Below are 23090 nucleotides of genomic sequence, written 5' to 3' on the forward strand. Positions count from 1 at the left end.
TCCGATAAAAATGTTAAAATGACAATTTGGCCAATATCAGCCGATACGGATATATGGACGATAAATTGGTACATCCCTACCAGGCTGGGAATTTCTTCATTTTAGGAGCAAGGCCATCTGGCCTTTGGCGTCGCAATTGTTTTTAGGGCACAAGGCCACATGGCAGGGCACAAAGGTTGACATCGTGAAGGGCAATTTTTCTGAAATACGTGTTAAAATTAGCCAATTACACATCCTTTGCATAGGGCAGGCTACATTAACCTGTTAATCCCTAAAAGCCTATTTTTCAGATCACCTGCCGAAAATGACATGCCCAAACTGAATGGAGTACAGTATATCTCCACAACTACAGGGTATTTTCTGAAAATTCTTCTTTTCAAAAGCTAGCCAACACCTGTGAGATTGCTGTAGAAGTGTCAATCAATTAAAAGTGTACTGTATCAGAGTAAAATCAATTAGAACATGGCAAAAAAAAAAAAAAATCAAGCTCGGCCAAAAAAACAAAACACTATTTTGGATGAAAACCACCTGAAAATCATGGGTTGGCAGCCCAATTCTGGATCAGTAGAGTAATATCTTATGAGTGCTTGTATCAAATCAAATCCTTAGAAAGTGAACCAGAGCAATTTTACACATGTTTTACTACAGGTAGGCCCAGGCGGACTTGATCTGGGCACATTTTGGGCATCTGGTGTGCCATTTGACTTTTCTATGGTAGAAGACTGAAATACCTTTTTTCTCTCCATTTACGTATCACTCTAGGTACTCAGTTAATATGCGTTATGGTGTGGATAATCGCAATGCATTAAAGCAACCGACAGTAGCGGGTTGGTAGCAGGGCACTGCCAAAGTGGCCTCAGGGATCTCTGGGCATCACAGCCAGAGGAAGGGCAATCAAGGCCATGGCCTCCATGTAATTCCCACCCTGACCCCTACCCTCAGCGTGTGTGTGTATGTGTGTAGTGCAGGGGGAACACCTACTTCTTGTAGGCCGTCTTGACATTGTAGGAGGCTGCAGAGTTCAGGACGGGGATCCCCAGATCCATATACACCTGCTTCCATACTGGCCCATGCTCAATCTGACGCACGCACACACAGACACACACACACACACAGACAGACACACAGACACACACACACTTCAGTTAACCAAGATACACACTTAGAGAATTTAATGAGGAAGAGCTGTGTCACAAGATGGAGCTCTCCTCTTCATCATGTGACACAAACAGCTCTACCAGTAGAAATTATCACAAACATCACTGTGTGTGTGTGTCCCTCACATTGCGGCATCCTCCCAGATGGTAGACCAGCCTGAAGAGCTTGAAGAGGTTCAGGTCTTTATAACCCAGAACTGGAGGCTTGTTGATGGGAGTTCCTGAGAGACAGGCAGTCAGAGAGAGAGAGAGACAGGCAGAGATAAGCAAGACAGGAGGAGCAACGAGCAGCATCAGCACAGACCCTGAACATGTTAAGAGAAGACAGGCTCTTTTAAGTGCTGGTTCCAACTCTGGCTGTAGGATTAGATCCAGGCCTGGGACTAGATATAGGGTCTCTAAATCCTGGTCCAGGCCTGGGACTAGATATAAGGTCTAGATCAGATCCAGGCCTGGGACTAGATATAAGGTCTAAATCAGGTCTAGGTCTGGAGTCCTGCTGCCTCACCTCTGTCATCCATGAACTTGTAGAGCTGCTGAAGGAAGAGGTCTCTCTCCTCTGGATCAGGCTCCTCCTCTGGCTGCACAGACAGATTAATGACTTTTAAGACCCGTTTAATACCTCTAAAAGGAAAAATAATACCATTACCGTGGGAAAATAAATCGACAAACTAGACTACAGTATTCACCTTATCATTTTCAGGACGGTTCTGCATAACGTCATTTTGCAATCATTATTCGGTTTTAGACCCGGAAGTAGATTACTCTCACCTTTATCATTTTTACACTTGCCAAAAAGCTGTTTTCAACACAAAAAAAAACTGTTATAAAGTTTTAATATTTTTTCGGATGAGAACGTAACATTCCAAATATGTGACCAGTTTACCAGAATAACGCCTATTTGGACATTTTTAACAAGCAGCGAGGAGCGCTGGCTTTGTGACCGGTCGGACTAGCTAGTATCTGTCAACCCCTACTGTACTGGCAGTGAGAAAACACTGTTGATGACGTGCTTTTGTAACCAACGTTAAATGCCGACCGGGTACAGCCATTGGCTCCTCGCAGCAGTAACGCTATGAGCATGTCTGAAGTTGGCCGCAGTGTAGCTGCTGAATGTTGCCGAACTTCATTCAGAGTTTATCGATGTTTACCGGCCGGCTAACGCTGAACCAGAAGAACAAATACAATTGCGTCTTACACGGAAGAGAAAAAGCGTGGCAACATAAGGTGAATACACTGGTATTGACTTTTATAGAATTTTCCATAAACAGAAATATTTAGTTGGTTGTTTTTCCTTACTAAATATCACTGCGCCAGGCGGCCATGTTTGGAAAGAAGTTCCGGCTATGCATTTACTTAAAAAACTACCGATTCTCATAATTTTGGATTACTATTTCATAGTGTGGAGAGTACTAGGGATGGGTACCAAACTCTGTACTTTTACAGGCACCGACGGAATGACGTCGGTACTACCGAGTACCAGTTCACATAAAAACAAACGGTACCAAATTTCGGTACTTGAACGCATCTGAGTAATAGAGAGTGGGTAAAATAGAAATTCCAACGGAACCTTAAGGCAACACGCACATCACACACCTGAAAGCAAACATCAACAAACAGGACCAGCCGAAAGCGGTCCAAAAATGTGGCTACACTTTACCAAGATAGACTCAGACAACACTGGTTGCAACATTTGTGATGTGAATTGCAAAGCTGGCCAGGGAAACACCTCAAACTTGACGAAGCATGGTCAAACACAAGATATATTTAGCTAAATGCTGAAGACTGTAACGTCTTAGATAGGCTGAGGGGGAATGAAGCAGACACCGCACCGCAGCTAACGTTAGCAGCACCTCCTCAGCTGTAACATTAGCTGAAGTCTTGGAGGAAGATGATGACGGAACTTGAGAGAGGCATCGACTTCCACAACATCAGGTAACGTTATTTAATTAGCTAGCGTTAGCTGGATAAGTTGTTTCACCTGCCGTTGTGGTTGTTAGATAACGGGGCTTTTCACTGTCTTCACGACGACTGCAAAACAGAGATCGCTAACGTTACTCTTGCTGCAGTAATTGTCAAGGGTTCATCAGAACGTATTTCCTCAGCCTCTATAGTAGCTATCAACATGAAATAAAAAGCATTTGAGAGCTTAAACCCGTGGCTTTTTATTTGGAAGGGTTACATTTGCCATAATCTTTATTAACAGTTTTTTAAATGCATTAGAATCTTTTTATTTTTTGGGGTTAAGATAAATCTTTTTTTAATGAACATTAGGGCAAATATACGAAAAGCCAAAGGGTTAAGCTCTCAAATGCTTTTTATTTTATGTTTCTATGTGCTACAGAGCCTGAGATATGAAGGCTTTAGTGAATACCAACCATACACTTTAGTATGCAGATTCTCAAAATCAAAAAAAAACTCAAAATCAGATTCTCTGAGAAGTTTGGATTTTTATTTTTTTTACAACTATAATTTTTTTTGTTATTAGAGCGTGTAAAGTACCGAAAATGGTACCGTACCGAATTCCAGGTACCGGTATCGTACCGGTATCAGTACAAATGTGAACGGTACTGTGTTTAGGGGACGTGCAATTTATTTTTACCGTTTAACTGATAGTATTAATCGGTTAATGCTGAAACGCTCGATTATCGGTTAAACTGTCATCGGTCGACATCCCTAGCAAATAGGCAAATCTCCCAAAATGTTGGCATGTTCCTTTATTTTTATTTATTTTTCAAGCACTTCTTTATTTTCTTTTTTACACACGCACATACACTTACAACACGTAACAAGGGGTACTCTATGAGCAGGTTGAAATCATGTGTTGTATGGCATCTAACAACCATTTAAGATTTAATGGAGCACTTTATAATCCCCCTGACCAGCCACCCCACACACAGACTAACATGTAATCGCCCATCCCTCCCATATACACACATACATACAGGAAACAAAAACCATAACCATAAAAACAAAAACAAAAAGGGAAGGAGAGTTACACCTGCTGCTCGGCTGGAAGCCTCTGAAGGCTATTTACATAAGAAAGGGTTCCCATCTATCAGTACATTTTCCAACAGCAACTTTTAGTGAGAACTTAATGTTTTCTAGTTTAAAGAGCATGATGCAGGTTAGACACCACTTTGCATTAATATGTGGGACTTTTATGTAGCAATTAGGATTCTCTTTTGTTTTTTTATTTTCTCCCACACATAGCTGCTTCTAGACTGGTTTTTGTTAAGCATCTAGCACATGCACATAAAAACCTGTAAATCTAGCAATAACAACATGTGCTGATTTTAATACACAATAATCAATCGGATCATTACCTCCATTACCTCCGTACGCCCAGCGTCTGTCCGGGCCTGTCTGTCCGTCGAGAGGCGGACCTCCTCTCACCCCCTCTCTGCAGCTAAAACTGGTCTCCTCCTGAGCTCCAGTGAGTGCCACTTGCGTTCGTCTCCGACGATAAAGTCATCCACCTGAGCCCATTCTGCAGCCGGGTTACACGAGCTGAGATGGTCGGTCCGCTCTCCAAAATTATATTTCCACATAGGCGTTTTTTTGAAAAAGCGATTGCATATTGGGGGTAAACTAGATTTATTACTTAGTTACGTTTGACTACTATTAAAACTTCATAAAGTGCCATATTATCCATAGAGCCCCAACAAAGGGAAACTAAATAGTTGCCTTTCGGAGAAAACATGGCTGCGCAGAGTTTTCTCTGCTCCTTCAGTGCCGAAATGCATTCTGGGCAGTGTTGAATTATCGTACCAGAGGGCCAAAAAATCATTGTTGGGAGGTAAATTATCGTACAAATATGATACAAAGCTATACAAAGCTCAACCTTTTGTAATTCAAGGCCCACTTCTGATTGTTAAACATTTTCGAAGACCACCTTCCCAAATAAATGATAGGCTATCATTCTGATATTTTGATGTTAGAGGCCTACCAGTGGCGTGGGCCACAGCCCAGTGGTTGAGAAACACACTATTAAAATACCTAATTTCCCCTCCAAAATCAGATGGACTCCTCTACAAAATCACTCCAATCATTCTAGAAGTATTATTTTCTTTAAAATAGAGCTATTCTGGTAATCTGGTGAAAATACCTGTATTTTTCATATCGCAATATATATCGCAGGTGGGGGAAATATCGCAATATACGTTTTTCCCAATATCGTGCAGCCCTAGTCACAGGTGTTATCTGCACAGATGCCTGTTTTTTTTTACATGTGCATTATAATGCCATGTTTTCCTCCATATTTCTGCCTTGGGGGCATGTTTTACTTTTGTTTTTTGGGGGTATTTTCATAAGAATCTTGAGTCCTAACTGGATTTTTTTTTACCTGCACCACGCTCTTTAAGGAAACCCATCATGTCCTCCAACCATGAAGCTGCTGATGGGGGACCAGGTGATTTCCGCTGTGTGGCCAATGAGACCAGCATCACTGATGTCAGATTTATGACATCACTGATGATGTCACAGTGGGATTTATGACATCACTAATGATGTCACAGTGGGATTTATGACATCACTGGGATTTATGACAACAACTTGAACAAGCTGGCTGTCGTGGCTGTGAGGAAGTTTTTCAGAGAGCAATTCGGACACTCCCCCGAGTCCTGTCCACGCTCACGCCCCTTCCTGTATTCGCGGCTCCAGATTTGAACAGATTTCCCACAATGCACCAGGAAAATCCATTCATCCAATCAAACGGAATCAAACAATATCAGGAAGTGGGCTTCATTTTGCCGTGTCAAAAACAATTATCAATGTTTGATTTTGAAGTAATCCAAAAGTAATCAAATTCGATTCTAATTGTTTTGTAATCCAAGGCATTATGTTACATATTACAAAGATTTTCATGTAATTTGTAGTCAGTAACTGACTACATTTCAAAGTAATCTGATCCAACTCTGCATGTTTATTAAAGAATCAGCATCTTTGCAGAGAAGTTGACTAAATGTGAAGCAGGAATTATTCTAAACTGCATTCCTTCTTGTTGTTTCAATCAGCAGACTTCTGTGGTAATCTGCAGCCACCCTAATCTGCCTTTGATTGGCTAGACTTGTTGCTTTCGTTGGTTGGATTGGTCAGGTTATCGCTAGTCTTTCAGTAGTAGTGACCACGAAGCTACGCCTCGCCGGCCCTGCAGCTCGCATGCGTGGCCTCGCACGCAGCTCGGCTGTTGTGTGGCCTCGCCTTTTGGCGCACACACAATGTCTCACTCTCTCTCTCCCTCAGTCTCCCCCTCTCCTCTCTCCCTCAGTTGCTCTGGTCTCCCTCTTTCTCTCCCTCAGTCTCTCGCTCGCTGGGCCTCGCCTGTCCTGCAGCTCGGCCTGCATGCTGCATGCTGCGAAAAATGCGTCCAGGTTGGCAGGTCTGATCTCACTGGAAACTAATCTAAAATGTAAATAAAATAAATTAAATTCCTGACTGAGTATTGGGGGTGGGCAGGGTACTCAGCCATGTTAAGTAATATGACTGAATACCCTGTGCAGTCCACTTTGCTGGGAAGTACTTGCCAATCAAAAACGCACCCAGTGATCAGTCCGTCGTTCCCTCTAGCTGCTGTGACCTGTGACCTTTAAGGAGACTCACCTCTTCTTTGATGCGTTTCTTCTTCTTCTTCTCCTCCTCCTCTTCGTCCTCATCTTCGTCCTCGCTCTCTTTGTCCTCCTGGTCTTCGTCCTCATCGCTGGAAGACGAGTCAAGGATCTGGCTCATGTCCATCTTCCAGGCCTCCGGGACCTGCCCCGACAGTAGGAACAGCTGGGCCTCCGCATGGCCTAGGAAGGTGGGGGGGGGGGGGGGGGGGGGCAAAAACACATGCATTGGAGGAGAGATAAGAAAACCAATGTTGTCCCACTCGGTTCAGTGGTGCAGCGGCCCCGCGGCCTCACCTCTCCTGCTGCTGAACTCCGACCTGCCAATGCTGTCCGCGCTCACGGCATGAACGTCTCCCCTCGCCACTGTGTGACTGAAACAGAGACAGAGTGCAGAGTGAGCAGCTAAACATCACGTCAGATTACTAGAAACATTAGTCCAAACTAGAGCCCTGCACGGGCCTCAAATCTAGGCCCTAGCCAGACCCCTACGTGTTCGGGCCCGGCCAATAAGTAGTCTTAAATTAGTAGTTTATTTGATTGATAGGTCTATATGATGTCCCAAGCTTAAAAACAAAAAAACAGGCAGGCCCAGGCCAGAGTGCAGGGCCCTAGTCCAAACCAGCTGCCCCTGTGGTCTCTGGCTCAGTGCTGAAGCTACAGGTTATATTTGCATCACAAACAGATTTTAAAGTGACACAGACTGTTCACCTGGTAAACAACATCAGAATATGTTGTTTACCAGGTGAACAGACAACATGTTCTAACTCCCTGCACCTGAATAACATCATAATCATTAGGCAGAATCACATTAAGATTAGGGATGGCCATTTAAGTAATTTCAATATTCAAGTACCTGCATTAAATTATTAAAGTATTAGAGTACTTGAGTACTCGTAAAATAAAATCTAAGGTCCTGGGATCAGATGAACGCTTCGGTCTGGTTTTTGTCATTGCGCCCCACAGGAGAACATACTGCCAGAGGGGGCGCTGCAATTCGGCCTTTTGTTCACATCATCTCCCAGTAGCAACACACACACAAACAAGTAGGGATGGGTATTTTAAGTAATTTCAATATACGAGTACTCGCTAGAGTTGCATGGAAAACGGGTGCCAGCGGTCTACCGCGGTGCCTAAACGTCACGGTGCCTACTATACCAGCTGCTTTAAACAACACTACTACCGTGGGACACTATACTACTGTGGAATGATGTGGCCAGCAGCACAACGCTTTATGGTGTAATGATTTCTCTAGGCCTATCTTACAATTATGAAATCATTTAGGTTACTACAATAATTAGGCCTACTTTTGATTTTGATAATAGGCTGACTTTTTCTAACCGATTTCAGGGAAATCATGGAAAATTCTGCAATATTCCATGTTTTACAGATGATTCCATTTTTATTACCAAATTCCATGATTGTCAATTTTTTCCATTTTGCGGAAATCGTATGGCCCTAGCTAAGCTCACGTCATTTCTCCTCACATAAAACGATGTGTGTGAACAGCCCCGATAAGGAGTCGACTGAAGGAGTCAAACTTACAACTTAGCATCGCAGAAGGAGCGGATGAGACACTGCTCCTTCTTCACCACCAGCTCCTCGTTACAGCTGGGAGACACCACCTAAAAACACACACACATCGTTAAAGCTGAGAGAGACACCACCTAAAAAAACACACACACACACACACACCGTTAAAGCTGAGAGAGACACCACCTAAAAACACACACACATCGTTACAACTGAGGCCCTGTTTACACGGCGACCCTTGCTGCATAAAATGGCAAACGTTTTTAGCGTTAGTGCCTTCCTTTTACACGGTGACGGCGTTATTGGGGGGTGAAAACGCGAAAAAATGAAAACGGGTCCCAGAGTGGAATTCTTGAGAACAACTACAGTTTACTACTGTTGCCGTGTAAAGTAGAGAAAAGCAATTCAGGTGTTGACAGAGCCCTTGGCCATGGAAGACAATGGTAGGCAATATAGGAGCATTGAACTAGCCCAATACTATACAGCCTCATGGTACAGGCACAATGAGTCGCATTGACATTCAACAAACTCCGATTTTAACGATTTGCTAAAAACACATAATCTGCGTTAAGTGCCCGCTAATGTTGCACATAGCCTATTAATCACTGTCTCCCGCATTGAAGAATCCAATCCAACTTTATTTATAAAGCGCCTTAACAGCCACAGGGGCACAAAGTGCTGAACAGAACAGAAATAAGCAGCATAATAAAATAGATAAAAATACGTAGAATAACTCAAAAGGAATAAAAATAGAAAAAACATAGGCAACATTAAAACAATAAAATAGATAAGAATATGTAAAAACAAAAGAAACGGCACTAAAACCAGTAAAAAACGATAAAACAGTAGTAAATCAATAAAACAATAAAATCAGAAAATCAACATCCTACATGGTGTCGAAAGCCAGGGAGAAAAGGTGCGTTTTTAGGAGGCTTTTAAAGTGCGACAGTGATGAGGCCTGCCTAATCTTTCTCCCTGGCTTTCGACACCATGTAGGATGTTGATTTTATGATTTTATTGTTTTATTGAATAATTGAAGACAACTCCCTGTCTGCGATGCATTTCCTCAAGTGAAGTCCCAATTGTGCTCAGGTCTTTTTTATGTTGCTTTACTGGGTTTTTATTCGGTAATCCAATCTGGAGCAGTTTATTAGACTACCATTGTGACTTCTGTGTCACTCTATCATGTGGAAAATTAATTTAAACTTTAATTACAAAGATAAATCAAGCCCGTTAGAAACAGACAGAATCGGGGAAGCTAGGCATTTTTACCTTCAAAATAAAAGCCGTATTTTATAACTGGGTAAATAAAAATCGGGGTCGTCGACTCACTACGTGTTAAAATTGACTTTAGTTGTCTGTGTTCTATCTATATGTCTTCTGTGTATTTCGGATAACACACAAAAAAACATTGCAACATGCATCAATAAGACTATAGAGAGCCGCAGGAATGAGTCCGGAAAACATCGATGCTAACACTCCACTTCACTGTTTTCACCTATGGGATTTTTTAATGGGTTTTTGGCGCGATGATTCAAATAAGGTCTGTGGTTAACGCAAGCGTATTCAAACGAGAAACCAGTGTTCAGCAGGATAATCTTCACACATGAGGACCACTTTTATGAGTTTTTAAGCTTTTACGTGCCGTTAAAAGGGCGGCTAGCTAGCAAACGGCTAAATGAGACTACACTGTTGAGTCGACCGGGATATTATACGTCAATAACGTCATCACTTCAAAGGAGGAACACGGAAATTCTCTTTCCCTCACCTGGTTCAGTCCAGGGTAATCAGTGCACAGCAGCGCACACATCAACAACACTCCAGGTTGAGTGGTGACGTGACGTGGAAGCCTATGCGACACTGTGTGTAGTTCTGGATTAGTTTAGCACAAACTTTTTACTTCTAGGGCTCGCATTCACGCTTCAAAACTCATGAAAGTGGTCCTCATGTGTGAAGATTATCCAGCTGAACACTGGTTCGCGTTTGATTAAGCTTGCGTTGCCCAGAGACCTTATTTGAAGCATCGCGCCAAAAACCCATTCAAAAATCCCATATGCAGAAACAGTGAAGAACCATGAAGTCCGGGACTTCCGCGTTCCGACTACAAAAATACGTCATCCCTGCGGCTCTCTATTTGTTTATTTAATTACCATTATTGTGAAGGTTTTACGCAGAAGTTTCAATGTTATTCTGGCTCACTTGACGCTTTTGCGGCTTCAGTCGGCCTCAGTCTGCTGTGTATAAATGCGAAATAAAAGGTGAGCACGCAACGCTAGTTTGCCGTTTTATGCAGAGACGGTTGTCGTCTAAACATGGCCTGAGAGACACCACCTAAAAACACAAACACATCGTTACAACTGAGGGACACCACCTAAACACACACACTAGGGTTGTCTTCTAAAAGTCGACGATTCGATCATCAGTCGAGAGATCCATGAGTCGACGGAGATTCCTCAAGTCGAGCAGTCATGATTCTTTTTTCTCTCCCTCCCCTCCAGTCAGTGTGGTGTGCTGTGCTCTTAAAATACTGAAGACAACCTCGTCAAAGTTGGCACATGTCTTAATTATAGTCCGTTTCTCGCTGGATGTGTCATTACATTATTAATATCTTACCTGGATAAGCTCAAATTATGTTGTTTATGTTATCAGTCTGACTTGAAAGCACTCTCTGCCGTCTGAGCAGCCGTGCGCACGAGCAGTGTGATTCCCACTGTCTCCCATGGCCCAGTGAGGAGATGAAAAGAAGCTGACATAACGTCATGTTAACGTTACTTGAGAAACCACTTCGATTTGCATGTTTAAACAAGTTTGCAGCCTAGGGATAACTCGAAAACATTTTATTGATCTATTCACGTCGTCAGAGGAAGCCAGGATTAAACAAAACGATATCAGAAATACACAGCGCGTCCGCCCGTGTGTCTTTTTCGGGAATGACGGCGCCAGCAGCAGCAATGCTTTACCTCCGTTCCCAAATTCATTGGTTTCTGGCTGCATTCATAATCCTATATTGACATTAATGCACCCTCTTGTGGAAACAATAACACCTGTTTGTTTCTATGCGGCTCCTCTGGAAGCAACAACACGGAAAATATAACGTTAGATGTGGCTGCCATTAGCATACAGGTCACTACTTGTAGTTAGCTCAGCCGATCTCTGGCTCAGCTGACAGGAGTCTCGAGACAGATACACACATGTGTTTCAAGGACACAGAAACTTTATGCCCGCACGGTGAAATCTTGCATTTAGGACACGTCACAACCATCAACATAAATAAATATGGACTGAGCGTGGCTATCTCCGCCTAGCAGGGTCGAGTGAAGCCGAAATCCTGCCAGATCAGGGAACCAGATTCTGCACAGTAGCTCCGTTGAGTTAGAACCTCTGTGAGATCCCCGCCCCTCTGAACTTTCTTATGTAGAGCTGCTGTTTCTAGATTTGCGCACAGTGCATTGTGTATTTATATACAGTCTAGCTCTGTAAATATGGCACTTTAAGTTGTCATATTCTTTGTCTCGCCAAAAGTAACCAGGAAGATTCCCACTATGAGATCAGTTTATCAAAATTACGCCTGTACGAAAATCTGATTTTCGTTGTCGGAGATTGAGCTATATCAGCCAGGCAAGTCAGACCTCCGGGCTGCTCTCAGCCTCTCACTGGGGGAAATTATCGGATGAACTGATGTTTGCAGCTCTGTGTTGATTAGCCTAATGTTTCCGTGGCATTTTGATTAACTTTATGATTTAATTCCTTTTGGAGCAAATGTTGGTTTAACAAATCTAACCTTGACGCTTTACGCTACGTTGTTTACTGGTATAGTGTGAGTAGGGCAGCCAAGTAATGTTCTATTTAATATAGCTCAGTGGTAACATTAGCCGAGTGCGTTAGCCAGGCTGCCTGGTCTCTTCTCTGTATATCCTTACAACAGCTAAGAGAGGAGCTTGTGAAGAACGAACATCCCCACAGTCAAAGCACTTTCCTGAGATATCTATATAAAAATGTTTATTGCTTTACTACCAAAAATAAAACCTCCAGTGTCTGTATAAGCTAACCCGTTAGCGATTAGCTAATGGCTGGTGGTTGTGTACACTTGTGTAGGCCCCATGTTATACCCGGGAGTTAACAATATAAAAAACATTTCCTGGCATATGCAGGCAGTTGGAAAACCTGGTAAGTTCTGAAAATATGTCTCTATTATTGTGTTATTCCAGCTATCATTATCGGTTGTTCGGTTATAGTAATGTTAAGCCGACAAATAATGCAAAACAGCCGGTTAACACAAGCAGCTAATGCTAGCCTGCGTCCATTAAAACCAGTGTGTATTAAAATAACCGATAATGTAGCTGGAGTAACTAATAAAACACATTTTCGGGAACTTACTACTTCAGTCCCCAACCAACGTTACTTCCTCACGCACCTTTCTCAAAACAATGTCCTTTTTATTGCGGTCCATCGATATGTCTGGTACAATAGATCAAAGCAGCACTGTGTCTTGTCTATGTAAAACTAATGCTAGCTCTATGAAGAGCATGTCCAGCCAATGACGGCTTGAGACTGGCTGCCACAGCTGTCAAGATGTCAAGATACTGTTAGCAAACAACAGACAGGAAGTTAGGTATAGCTGTGCCAAGGTCTGCCAGAAAGTTGGGCTGGTGTGCCTTCAGAGTAAAAGCATAAATTGTGTCACTTCTGAGAGATTATATATTTTTTTAGCTGTACAGTGCAACAAATGGTTACAGAAGTATAACAGTATAAAAATACAATAGTATAAACACAGCACACACTGCCCAGCCTTAAAGCAATCTATCTATCTATCCATCTATCTATTATCCCAACATCAAATTGCCGCAATTGACTGTTAATGTGTGTCAAAATAATTACTAGGGCTGTGGCGATTCACTTATCTCCCGATTCGATACTATCACGATTCTTGGGTGCCGATTCGATTTATATTGCGATTCTTCAGTATTGCGATTCTACGATTATTGCGATTCGATATTACGATTTATTGCGATTTTTGTTTATTTTTTTCTTTTCTTTTTTCAGTTTGTTTGCTTTTTTACACTAGATTAGAACATGGGAAAAGTTGAATCATACACTAGAGACTGTATATTATATATCATGAGTAGGGCTGGGCGATATAGTTAAAAACAGGGGCGGACTGGGATCATAATTCAGGCCGGGCATTAGATACCAAGCAGGCCAGGCCGATATGGGCCAACGTGCGTGAAATTTGGGCCGTTTGAAGCCAGATTTGGGCCGTTTGAAGTCCAATTTTACAATGAGATGCACCCACTTTAACCCTGAAGTGTAATTATTACTTCAGACTAACTAATAAAGTAATAAAACCACTAGTAAACCAGTAGGCGGCGCCTGGCCTGCTGTTCAGTGAGTGGCCTGACTGCAAGCACCCAAAAAAAAAAAAAAAAATTTTTTTTTTTTTTTTTTTTTAATTTGCGATTATCGATTCTGGAATAAAAGATCGATCCAAAAAATCGTGACATTAAAAATCGTGATACTTAGGTGAATCGATTTTTTCCCCCACCCCTAATAATTACTGAGATATTCTAAAAAAGAAAAAAAAAGAAAAAGAAAGAAAAAGAAAGAATAGTTTATATTCATTGTATTGGACAGTCGAATCCGAGTCGACTGGCAGAATCCTGGGTCGAGGACAGGCCTAACACACACACACCCTTACAACTGAGACACCACCTAAAAACATACAAAGCCGTCAGCAACACTCACATACAGCTGCCTGCCTGGCTCCATGTGTGTGTGTGTCTGTGTTCTCTCACCAGCCCCAGGTAGCTTGTGCTCTGCTCGGGTGCAGGCTGAATGCTGCAGACCTTCCCCAGCAGATCGTCATTCAGCCTCCGCCGGTCCTCCTCCTCCTCCTCACTGGACGAAGACTCGCCCTCCTCATCTGCACTGTATAGGTGTGTGTGGTGGGGGGTGGTAGGGAGAGGAGAGACAGACAGGTAGGGGGTAGGCAGATTACTACAGGGCAGACAGAAACAGCGCTTCATGGTAAACTCCCTCAATCAGTGATCCATCTGATTGGTTTAGTGTAGCATCTGGTCAGCTAACCAGCATTGTCTTGTTGTTAACACATTTGATTAGCACATTAGCTAACATAGCAGGTAGCAGATAAAGGAACGTTGACATTAACATCACTGTTTGTTGGTTAGTTTTTTTTTTTTTGCCTTTATTTATACAGGGGGAGTCTCACTGAGAGCAATGCTCTCTTTAGCTAGCTAGCTAATAGTTTGTTCAGGTTAAATGAGCTGACTAGGGCTAAAGAGACCGTATGTGCGTGTAAAAAATGTTATGCGTGGGATCCCACACAAGGGGAGCAAACTGTCATAAGTTAACTGAAAGCTAACATTAGTGATGGGGTTGACGTAAGTTTATCAAAAGGCTCATTTGCGATGACTACCTGCATGGCTGGAAAATAGACGTGTAGCCGAGTGCAGTCAGGCGATTCGTCAACAAGTCAAACACTCCCGAGTGCACACTTGCTGCTCTCAGAAGACGTGCACTGTTTGCCAGTGATATGTGCATTGACAGTTGCCATTTTCCAAATTTCAAATTCAATCTTTTTAAGGCCTTATTTTTTTATATATATACTTTTGAGACCCGGGGGTACTCTGTACAGGCTCTCACTTGGTCCTGTTAGTAACCGTAACAGTTACACTCGGCCTCTGACTTGGTCTTGGTCCTGTTAAAACTCAGACTTGTTATTAGACTCGGTTCTATTTGCTGGTGACACTCACATGGCCTGGGAGGAGCGTCGCCCGCCACGGTTCGACTTCTTCCCAATGACCGGAGTGCCAAAATGCTCCGGGTTCGTCAATGGCAACTGATCCAAAGTCTGAGAGAGAGGGGGAGAAGAGAGGGGAAGAGAGATTCAGATCTTCAGGATATTTTATCTATCCTTCTCATGAGCTGATGAACATTATAAAAATATAAAAACAGAATGAGAAAAAGAAAAGCTAGTGAGCTCCAGCCTCTGATTCCACTGAGAGATGATTAACACATTGAGTGCCAGCGACGCCATATGGCGTCATTAGAAATTTACCGTACAGTGCCAGCGACGCCAAATGGCGTCAGTAACTCCAAATTGTTTTTTTGACGGGGGGGTGTCGATCTAAGCTTCTTACGTCGCCTCTAACAATATTGTAGCTATTGGAGGTCGATAACCTATTTTACAAACCCATTAGGTGGCGACAGCACTCTCCTGATCAGAGAAAAAGGAGCCAAACACACAGAAATAGTCACTGGGCAAAAGGAGGAAATCGCATCGCATCCGTCCGTATGCATCGACGTGCATGAAGCACAACGAGCACAACGCCAGCTGTGCCCCCAGCAGCAGCATCCGCTGTCACAACTGAGCACCTCCGTGTACGCTGCAACAGCACATTCACATAATCAGCCTTATTATTCCGAACTGGAAGCATGCGAGCCCGTGACAAACACACGCGGAACCAAAAAGCTGAATGTCGCGCACCATTCACTGTGTGTGCGCAGCAAACTCAGCAGAGACTGAGAGCCAACAGACACATAAGACACACCCAGGAGGCGTGTGCAGTTGAGGGGGGGGGGGGGGGGAGCACGCAGAGCAGGCAGAGCAGCATACACTTCACCCAGACAGACCCAGACATCAGAAAATTAGCTTCAGAGTCAGTGATGTGCTTGAAATGTTTAATTTCACAAAAGGCTCATTATCTCAGCTCGTAGAAAAAAAGGGATGTTTTTGCTTCAATCAAGCTATCTTCTCCGGCTCATAACTAAAGAACGGAAAATGGGATCAATAAACTTTTTTTTGCAGGTGATAGAAGAGAGTCTCATCGTTATTTGTGCGTGTTCAGTGTTTACATAGTAATTATTAAAAAAATTATATGACTGTTTTAAAATGCATTGCGGCCTATGTGGCACAGCAAGCAACCTTTTGCCCAAGGGCCGTGGCACTCAAAGTGTTAACTGTAATGTTTAAAGTAGAGCTGAAATGAAAAATGACAACATGCCTAGTGCCTAGAAGACTGGCAGACTTTTCTAGCCCATACATGTTAATATACTTGGCTAATAAGTAGGGATGCACGATAATTATCGGGCCGATAAATTATCGGCCGATATGGCCATTTTGCGTTATTATTTATTATTCACATAATGGCCTTTTTTCGATAAAATAACAGCCGATAATCAAGCTTTGTTTTTGCCTCGGAAGCGGAGTTATTGTTATAGCTCCGCTACGTCACAGCCTGCGACTGCAGCGCTGCCTGGTCAAACATGGCTGCTGCCAGTATGTTGCCGTTTTTCAGTTTCAGATGATCACAATGCTATTGCAATTTGCAATCCATGTCCCGCACGGGTTCTGAGAGGAGGGAAAATGTCTACGCTTAAACCAAAGCTGGCGATGATGCAGCGGATTTGTTTGTTGTTTACGTTAGCTGTTGTTAGCGTTAGCAGGTAGCGCGGCCTACACTTCAGGCTTCCCCGCTTGGGAGACAAGGCAGATCAGTAATGTCTTCATTTAATTTAGAATGGAAAGGACATATAACTGGTTTGTTAAACTTGCATTCTGGGAATATAATTTACTGCGGCTCATCGACGGGCAGTCTGCCCCCCCTCCCCCGGAAAAAGCACTCTCCCTCTGGCGGAGTGCTGCTGCTCCTGGAGGCACACAGCCTCCCAGTCCTCTGCCCTGGAGGCTCGCGCAGTGAGCCAGCTAGCGACTACGCACTCCACAGTGCTGTATTTACATTATATTGTGTTTGTACATACAGTTATTGAAACATGACCAGTAGGTTTCAGATTTGTCTGGTAAAATACATTATTTTGATGTGCGGAATGGTGCATGTTCTGCTCCCAAATCGAGTGGGATCAATCCATCCTACGCAGCATTTAAGTGCCAGGATTGGCCAACGTCGGCTCCATTCCCTAATCCCAGACATGCTCACTTGGTGGTCAAATCAAACTCCTCCACATGCTATGTCCTGCCTCTCTACCCTGTTTAAGTCAGAGCAATGTTTATAGGTCGTTTATACGGAATACGTCACACAGACCCTGTCAGACCCATTTCATGTCGACATTAAAGCCTGGATAGTTGCAGGTGAGATGTTTCAGATATTTGTTGTGAGTCTCACCTCGCTCTCTGCAAAGTGTCTCTCTCCCTTCAGACACAGGGATGTGCGGCGCAGAGTCTTCTCATCGCCATCGTCAAACACTGCAAAACACACACACAGTTTTAACAGTGCTGTACCCTCCAGCTATTAGTCACCAGCAGACTGCTTCACAGCAGCAGGTGAAGTGGTGGACAAACTGAGGTGAAAAATGTATCATTCACTGAAGTATAGACACACAACACATAATTTCATAAGCACATCTTTAATATTTAACTATTCAAATGATTCACTCAGAGACTGTAAAATTACTCAATCTAAGGTTTATTTTGTTTATTTAAAAGGATTAAAAACGACCGCTAGTCTTCCTGGGGTCCAAACACAATACACATTACGTTACAAGCAATTGTAAACTGTAGACAGTTTACAATACACCTGACAGCTCCTCTGTACCTGCAGACAGACTGTAGACGGTCTTTGCACATACAGTGCGCTTTTCCCCCCGTATGCGTTTTTTCAATCCGTCAACAGATGGGTAAAAACCAGGGATTCCGCAAGACTTTTTTTCTGACGGCCAATGCGGCCGGTAAGGTTGCCCTTAAACTGCTGGACACGGCTTGTCTAGAAGATGAGAAAAACAACTACCACTGACAGTGTGCACAGAGTCAACGTTCCCCTCAATGAAATGAGGTCTGAAAAGGATTTTTGGACGGAAAACGCCAGGCTCGTCAAGTGGAAGACAAGTGAACCAGGACATAGCAGTTTAAATTGTCTTGAATGTTTGGGCTAAATGGCTCCTAAATACAGACAATATTTGCGTTTTAAATGTTTTAACATTATAGATTAAATTATGCTCAATTTAGTTGGCTTTCTGAGTGTTTTTTTGCTTATAGACTAGTTGCCATTAAAATTTCCATTTAAACGTCAGGAAAATGTGTCGCCACCATCCCTAATAAATAGTGTATTGCGATATAGCCTAAAAATACGGCTGCAACTAACAATTATTTTGATAATCTCTCATGTCACTCCCCTCTTCCGGGACCTTCACTGGCTTCCCATCTCGGCACGCATCAAATTCTCCAGCTCCTCTGTACCTGCAATCTATGGTCAGGTTCCAAACCTCTCACCGCTCCCTCCAGTCTTCCACCAGTGCAGGACACCTCGCCCCTCCTTCGCTACGGGGGCTCAAAAGTGGCTCATCCCGATCGCGACTCTTCTCGTCCCTGGCACCACAATGGTGGAATGAGCTCCCTCCTATGGTCAGGACAGCCGCTTCACTGCCAATCTTTCGGTAAAAACTTAACACAGACCTTTTCAGGCTCCATCTGGGCCCTTCTTGAACTAACATCTCTCTCTCTCTCTCCAAAAATAAATAAATAAATAAACTACCACTATTTCTTCAGAAGTTGTAGCTGTCATAGACTGTGTTGCATAGTTGATCGCTCTATTGCTGACAAAAATGTGTTATTGTAAGTCGCTTTGGATAAAAGCGTCTGCCAAATGACGTAATGTAATGTAATGTAATAATCGATTAATCTGTCGATTATTCACTCGATTAATCGGATAAAAACAAATGCGTGGATTTTATTTCAACAATTTTATTAAAAAACAAAATGTCCCAAATTGACGCACAAAAGTGCTGCTTGACTGGACTAGAGCTGTCTAAACAATAATGAAAAATTATAAATAAAAAAAGAACAACATAAATCACTACCTGTTAACAGGATTTACTACTTAATAGGCTACCTTGAAGGTAATTTCTGCAGTAACACGTTCTCCTTCTCGTCTCATACACACGCGCGCAGGCACACACGTACACGTCAACCTGTATCACAAGCAGCAGAGTAGCAGACACTGGCTATTCACGAAGTGCACCCATATTTTTGATAGTTGGAAAATTTCCGGCGCCTCCGCCATGCTAGCGCCGGCATGGGGCTCCCGTCTCGTCTCCATGGAGACAACACGTGACGTAGTCAGTCCGTGACACAGGAAGTTGCCAGCTGCACGACACAAACAGCAAGTCTGACGTAGTAGATATATAAACGTATATATAATTATATAGCCCCACTCCCCAACGAATCGCAACGCAACAAATCCATAATGCAATTTGTTGCCAACAAATTTAATAATCGATTTTTATTGATTTTATCGATTAGTTGTTGCAGCCCTACCTAAAAATATTGAGATATTATTTAGAGGCCATATTACCCAGCCCCACATATGCTGTTATAAATTACAAGTAAACCCTATCATGCTGCTCTCAGCTGAGGAGAGAAGGGAGAGGAGGAGTTGCACTGAAGTGCTGTGTGCGTCAGGCAGAGAGGAGAGAGAGAAAACCCTACAGGACCCGCACCAATTTATAGGCAAAATCTGTTGGGATTAAAATAATTAACATTGCTTCCCATGGTCAGAAAAAGTCACCAGATTTGTCGCTAGATGCTCTTGAGAAATAAATTCGCCAGCGGGTTCTGAAAAGTAGCTAAATATCGCGACAAAGTCGCCAAGTTTCTCAACACTGGGTTTACTTTAAATCATATTAAAATATATTCAAGTAAGCTGAACCTCTGACTCAAGGACTCTAATTTTAATTATTTTACATCAACCTGAATGCCCATATTTAAAGCTCAGGGATTGGTCAGACAGCCAAGAGAGCAGTGACATCAGTCCAAGACAAACAAAAAGATAAACTTTTCTCAGCATTATCACTCCTCCCTGGTGACATCTCAGAACACGGTTCTCCTTAGAACACAACGAGCCGTCACATCTCTGTTGAGAAAACCTACTATAACTATAACAGATTTGGTCAATTTTCGGCTTTGCATCATTACAATGATGTGCAGCAAAGGACTGCCGGGTCTGGGACTGAGTCTTAGGGTGTATTCTCACGTGTCTCGTTTGGAGCAGCTGTTCCGAAACAGAGCGTTTTCCCCCTTGGTGCGGTTCGTTTGGGGAAGTGTGAACACAGCAATCGAACTCGGATGCGGGACAAAACAAGTGGGTCGAGATCACCAAGAAAGTGGTCTTGGTCCGCTTCTAAATTAACTCTGGACCGGTTCTTTGTAGTGAGAGCGTGATCCGACACAACTGCAGGAAACAGTGTGCATTTTTGGATAAACCAGCTGCCGTAGTCCGACGCGCTGTGCGTAAGACTGAAGAACAAGCATTTTTATCAGTTAAAAACATCATCTTCATTCTTCAGATCCTGTTTTGGCGACTTAAGAAACTAGCGTTTGCATGGATAAACTTTTGGGGATTTTTGCATGATTGCATCAGCAGTTTGAACTTGACCAACTTACCTCTGGTTTCCAATATGTTAAATGAAAACAAGGCATGGTCATCAGAGCCAGCCTTCTTCTTTGTGATAAGATTGTTTGATTCAATCAGGGTGTTGCGGTTAGATAGATAAATTAATAAATAAACTCTCCCTCCCTCTTTCTCCCTCTCCTTGCACACCCGATGTACAATGTAGGCCTACCCAACACACACACATTCTTATAATCATATAAAATCTCTGGGAATTATTATTTTTTCCATCCCGGGAGGCTATTAGTCTAACGGAGTGTCCTGGCCAACCCAGGAGGTTTGGCAATACTATTTGGACCGTTTGATTTGTGGCTGTGTGAACACCAATGAACCAAGGCACAAATGCAACAATTGTATCAATTAAGCCCCTGAATCGGAACAAAGCAAACGAGCTACAGGTGTGAATACACCCTTAAGGCTGGCTCAGACTACAGGATTTTTGGCCCGATTTACCCCTCCCGAGAATCGAAGGAGAAATCTGGCCTGGCAGCTTGCCAAGATTGGTCGGGCCCGATGTTCGGCACAGATTATCTTGTAATGTGAGCGGTTTGCAGATCCAATCTTAACCCTCCCGATCTGCTCAAAGCCTCATCGGGGCCGTCCCAATCATATCAAACATGTTTGATATTTTGGACTGAAAATCTGCACGAATAGCCTACATCATCCTGCTGCGCAAGACTCCCGTCATTATTGTTAATTGACGCGGCTCATTTGATGCACGTCAATTTCTGCTCCTATAGCGCACTGCAGGCATCAGATAGGCTACCAAATACCAACGCACAGAACCACGAGTATTTTGGGGAAAATGTCACTAATTTATATCACAATGAATGACCAATGAATAAAAAGTTGTTATACCGTAGTTTTGAGCCCGTCAGAGGCTGTAATCTCCTACCTGTCTATCAAGCAGTGTGTGTGTGTGGGGGGGGGGGGGGGGGGGGGGGGCATTGCTGCTGCGGGAAGCGATCCAGTCTATCCAAACTTTTGCCGATCTGATTTCATCATGACATGCAGCAGGGAAATATATTTTGGTAGCCGATGTGTTTGTGTTCTGTCTCACTTGTCCAGACAATCTTGCTATAGAGTCGCGTTGTTTATACGCTTGCTATAACTGCCGTGTTTGTTTGGGGAGCATATGCAGACAGGCGGGCATGAAAGAGAGGAAAAGAGAGAGGAGGGGTGGGGTGGGGGCGGAGCGCTTTGGTTACTGGGAACCCCATTTGACGCTCCAAAATCGAAACAGGTTCGGAGTATGGCCGGGCGTCAAGGTGATTGAGCCGGGCAGGATAATCTATAATAATATCCTGTAGCACCACATTTACAAATCTTGTAGTGTGTGCATGTGAGATTATAGGAAGATAATCTGGGAAGATTCTCCTGTAGTGCATGTCACAGCCAGATTTCAAAATCGGCTAGGATTTTCAAAATCCTGTAGTCTGAGCCCACCTTTATGGTACACACTCTAAAGCCCCCTGCACACTGTAAGATTTTAGCAATCTTATTAAGTGTATTGCAGGCCACACTGTGTGACATTGCATCTAATAAACTTGAGTAGGACATCAGGTTTGATATGTGTAGACTGTACGATGATGACACCTACAGGATCGCAGGTTACGAGGCCCATCTCTCCATCAATACCACCAGTCAATCAGCAGTCAATACACAAGAATCAAACGTGCAGCGTTTGCAGCAGGCTGCTGACGTACACTACGCATCTTTAAATGAAAGAAAGTGTTGCACACTCTGGCTCCATATGCATACTTTAATGATACCTTTGGTGTGCATTATTTTGCCTTTTATGAAGTACACTACGCATCAACCACATGTGCACCGCTACAGTTGTCTGGTAGAGATGTCGACAATGAACTGACACAGCTTAGGAAGAATCAGCCCTTGCAAAGTGGAATTTATGTGTATGGAAAAACCTCCAAAGAGGAGGACAATGTGGACGCAGTCATGGCTAGGGAACAGAGGCCAACATGGGATGCCAATTTTACGAGGTAATTATATCAACTACGGTATTTATTAGCATTTAGCATCTATACTGATAGATCATGCAGCATTTCCATTGGTTGTTGGGCCTAAAAAAAATAAAGTTTGGTTCCGGTTTCCGACCGACCCTGTCAATTTACGTGCGACCCAATATTTATTTTATGAGCTTGTTGATTGACGCTGGCGCTAAGGGCGGGTTTGCCACTGCGCGAAGGTGCTTTTCGCTACGGATACTTTAAAACGAAATGGCAGGGACCATGACGGACATGTTCTTTGTGTCGCTTCTCTGCCCATGCAGCACTAGCGTAGCCTGGTTAAACCCACCAGCCCCACACCACAGGATATTATTAAGATATCGGATACATTTGGAGCGACTCGCCATA

The 23090-nt window shown here is 43.2% G+C and overlaps 1 protein-coding gene across 1 annotated transcript in view; it reads right to left on the bottom strand.

Annotated features, from left to right (window-relative positions):
- arid4a (AT-rich interactive domain 4A) overlaps positions 1-23090 on the bottom strand; it is a 101786-nt gene that overhangs the window by 55291 nt on the left and 23405 nt on the right. Inside the window, exons 6-14 of the mRNA XM_083633762.1 lie at positions 17437-17516; positions 15067-15164; positions 14089-14221; positions 8309-8388; positions 7061-7137; positions 6759-6946; positions 1666-1738; positions 1284-1378; positions 982-1079 (exon numbers count right to left, since the gene is read on the bottom strand). Coding sequence (XP_083489888.1) covers positions 982-1079; positions 1284-1378; positions 1666-1738; positions 6759-6946; positions 7061-7137; positions 8309-8388; positions 14089-14221; positions 15067-15164; positions 17437-17516 — 922 coding nt within the window. The remainder of the gene's footprint in view (positions 1-981; positions 1080-1283; positions 1379-1665; positions 1739-6758; positions 6947-7060; positions 7138-8308; positions 8389-14088; positions 14222-15066; positions 15165-17436; positions 17517-23090) is intronic.

The sequence above is a fragment of the Poromitra crassiceps genome (genome assembly GCF_964638095.1).
Source record: "Poromitra crassiceps genome assembly, chromosome: 3".
Classification (NCBI taxonomy): domain Eukaryota; kingdom Metazoa; phylum Chordata; class Actinopteri; order Beryciformes; family Melamphaidae; genus Poromitra; species Poromitra crassiceps.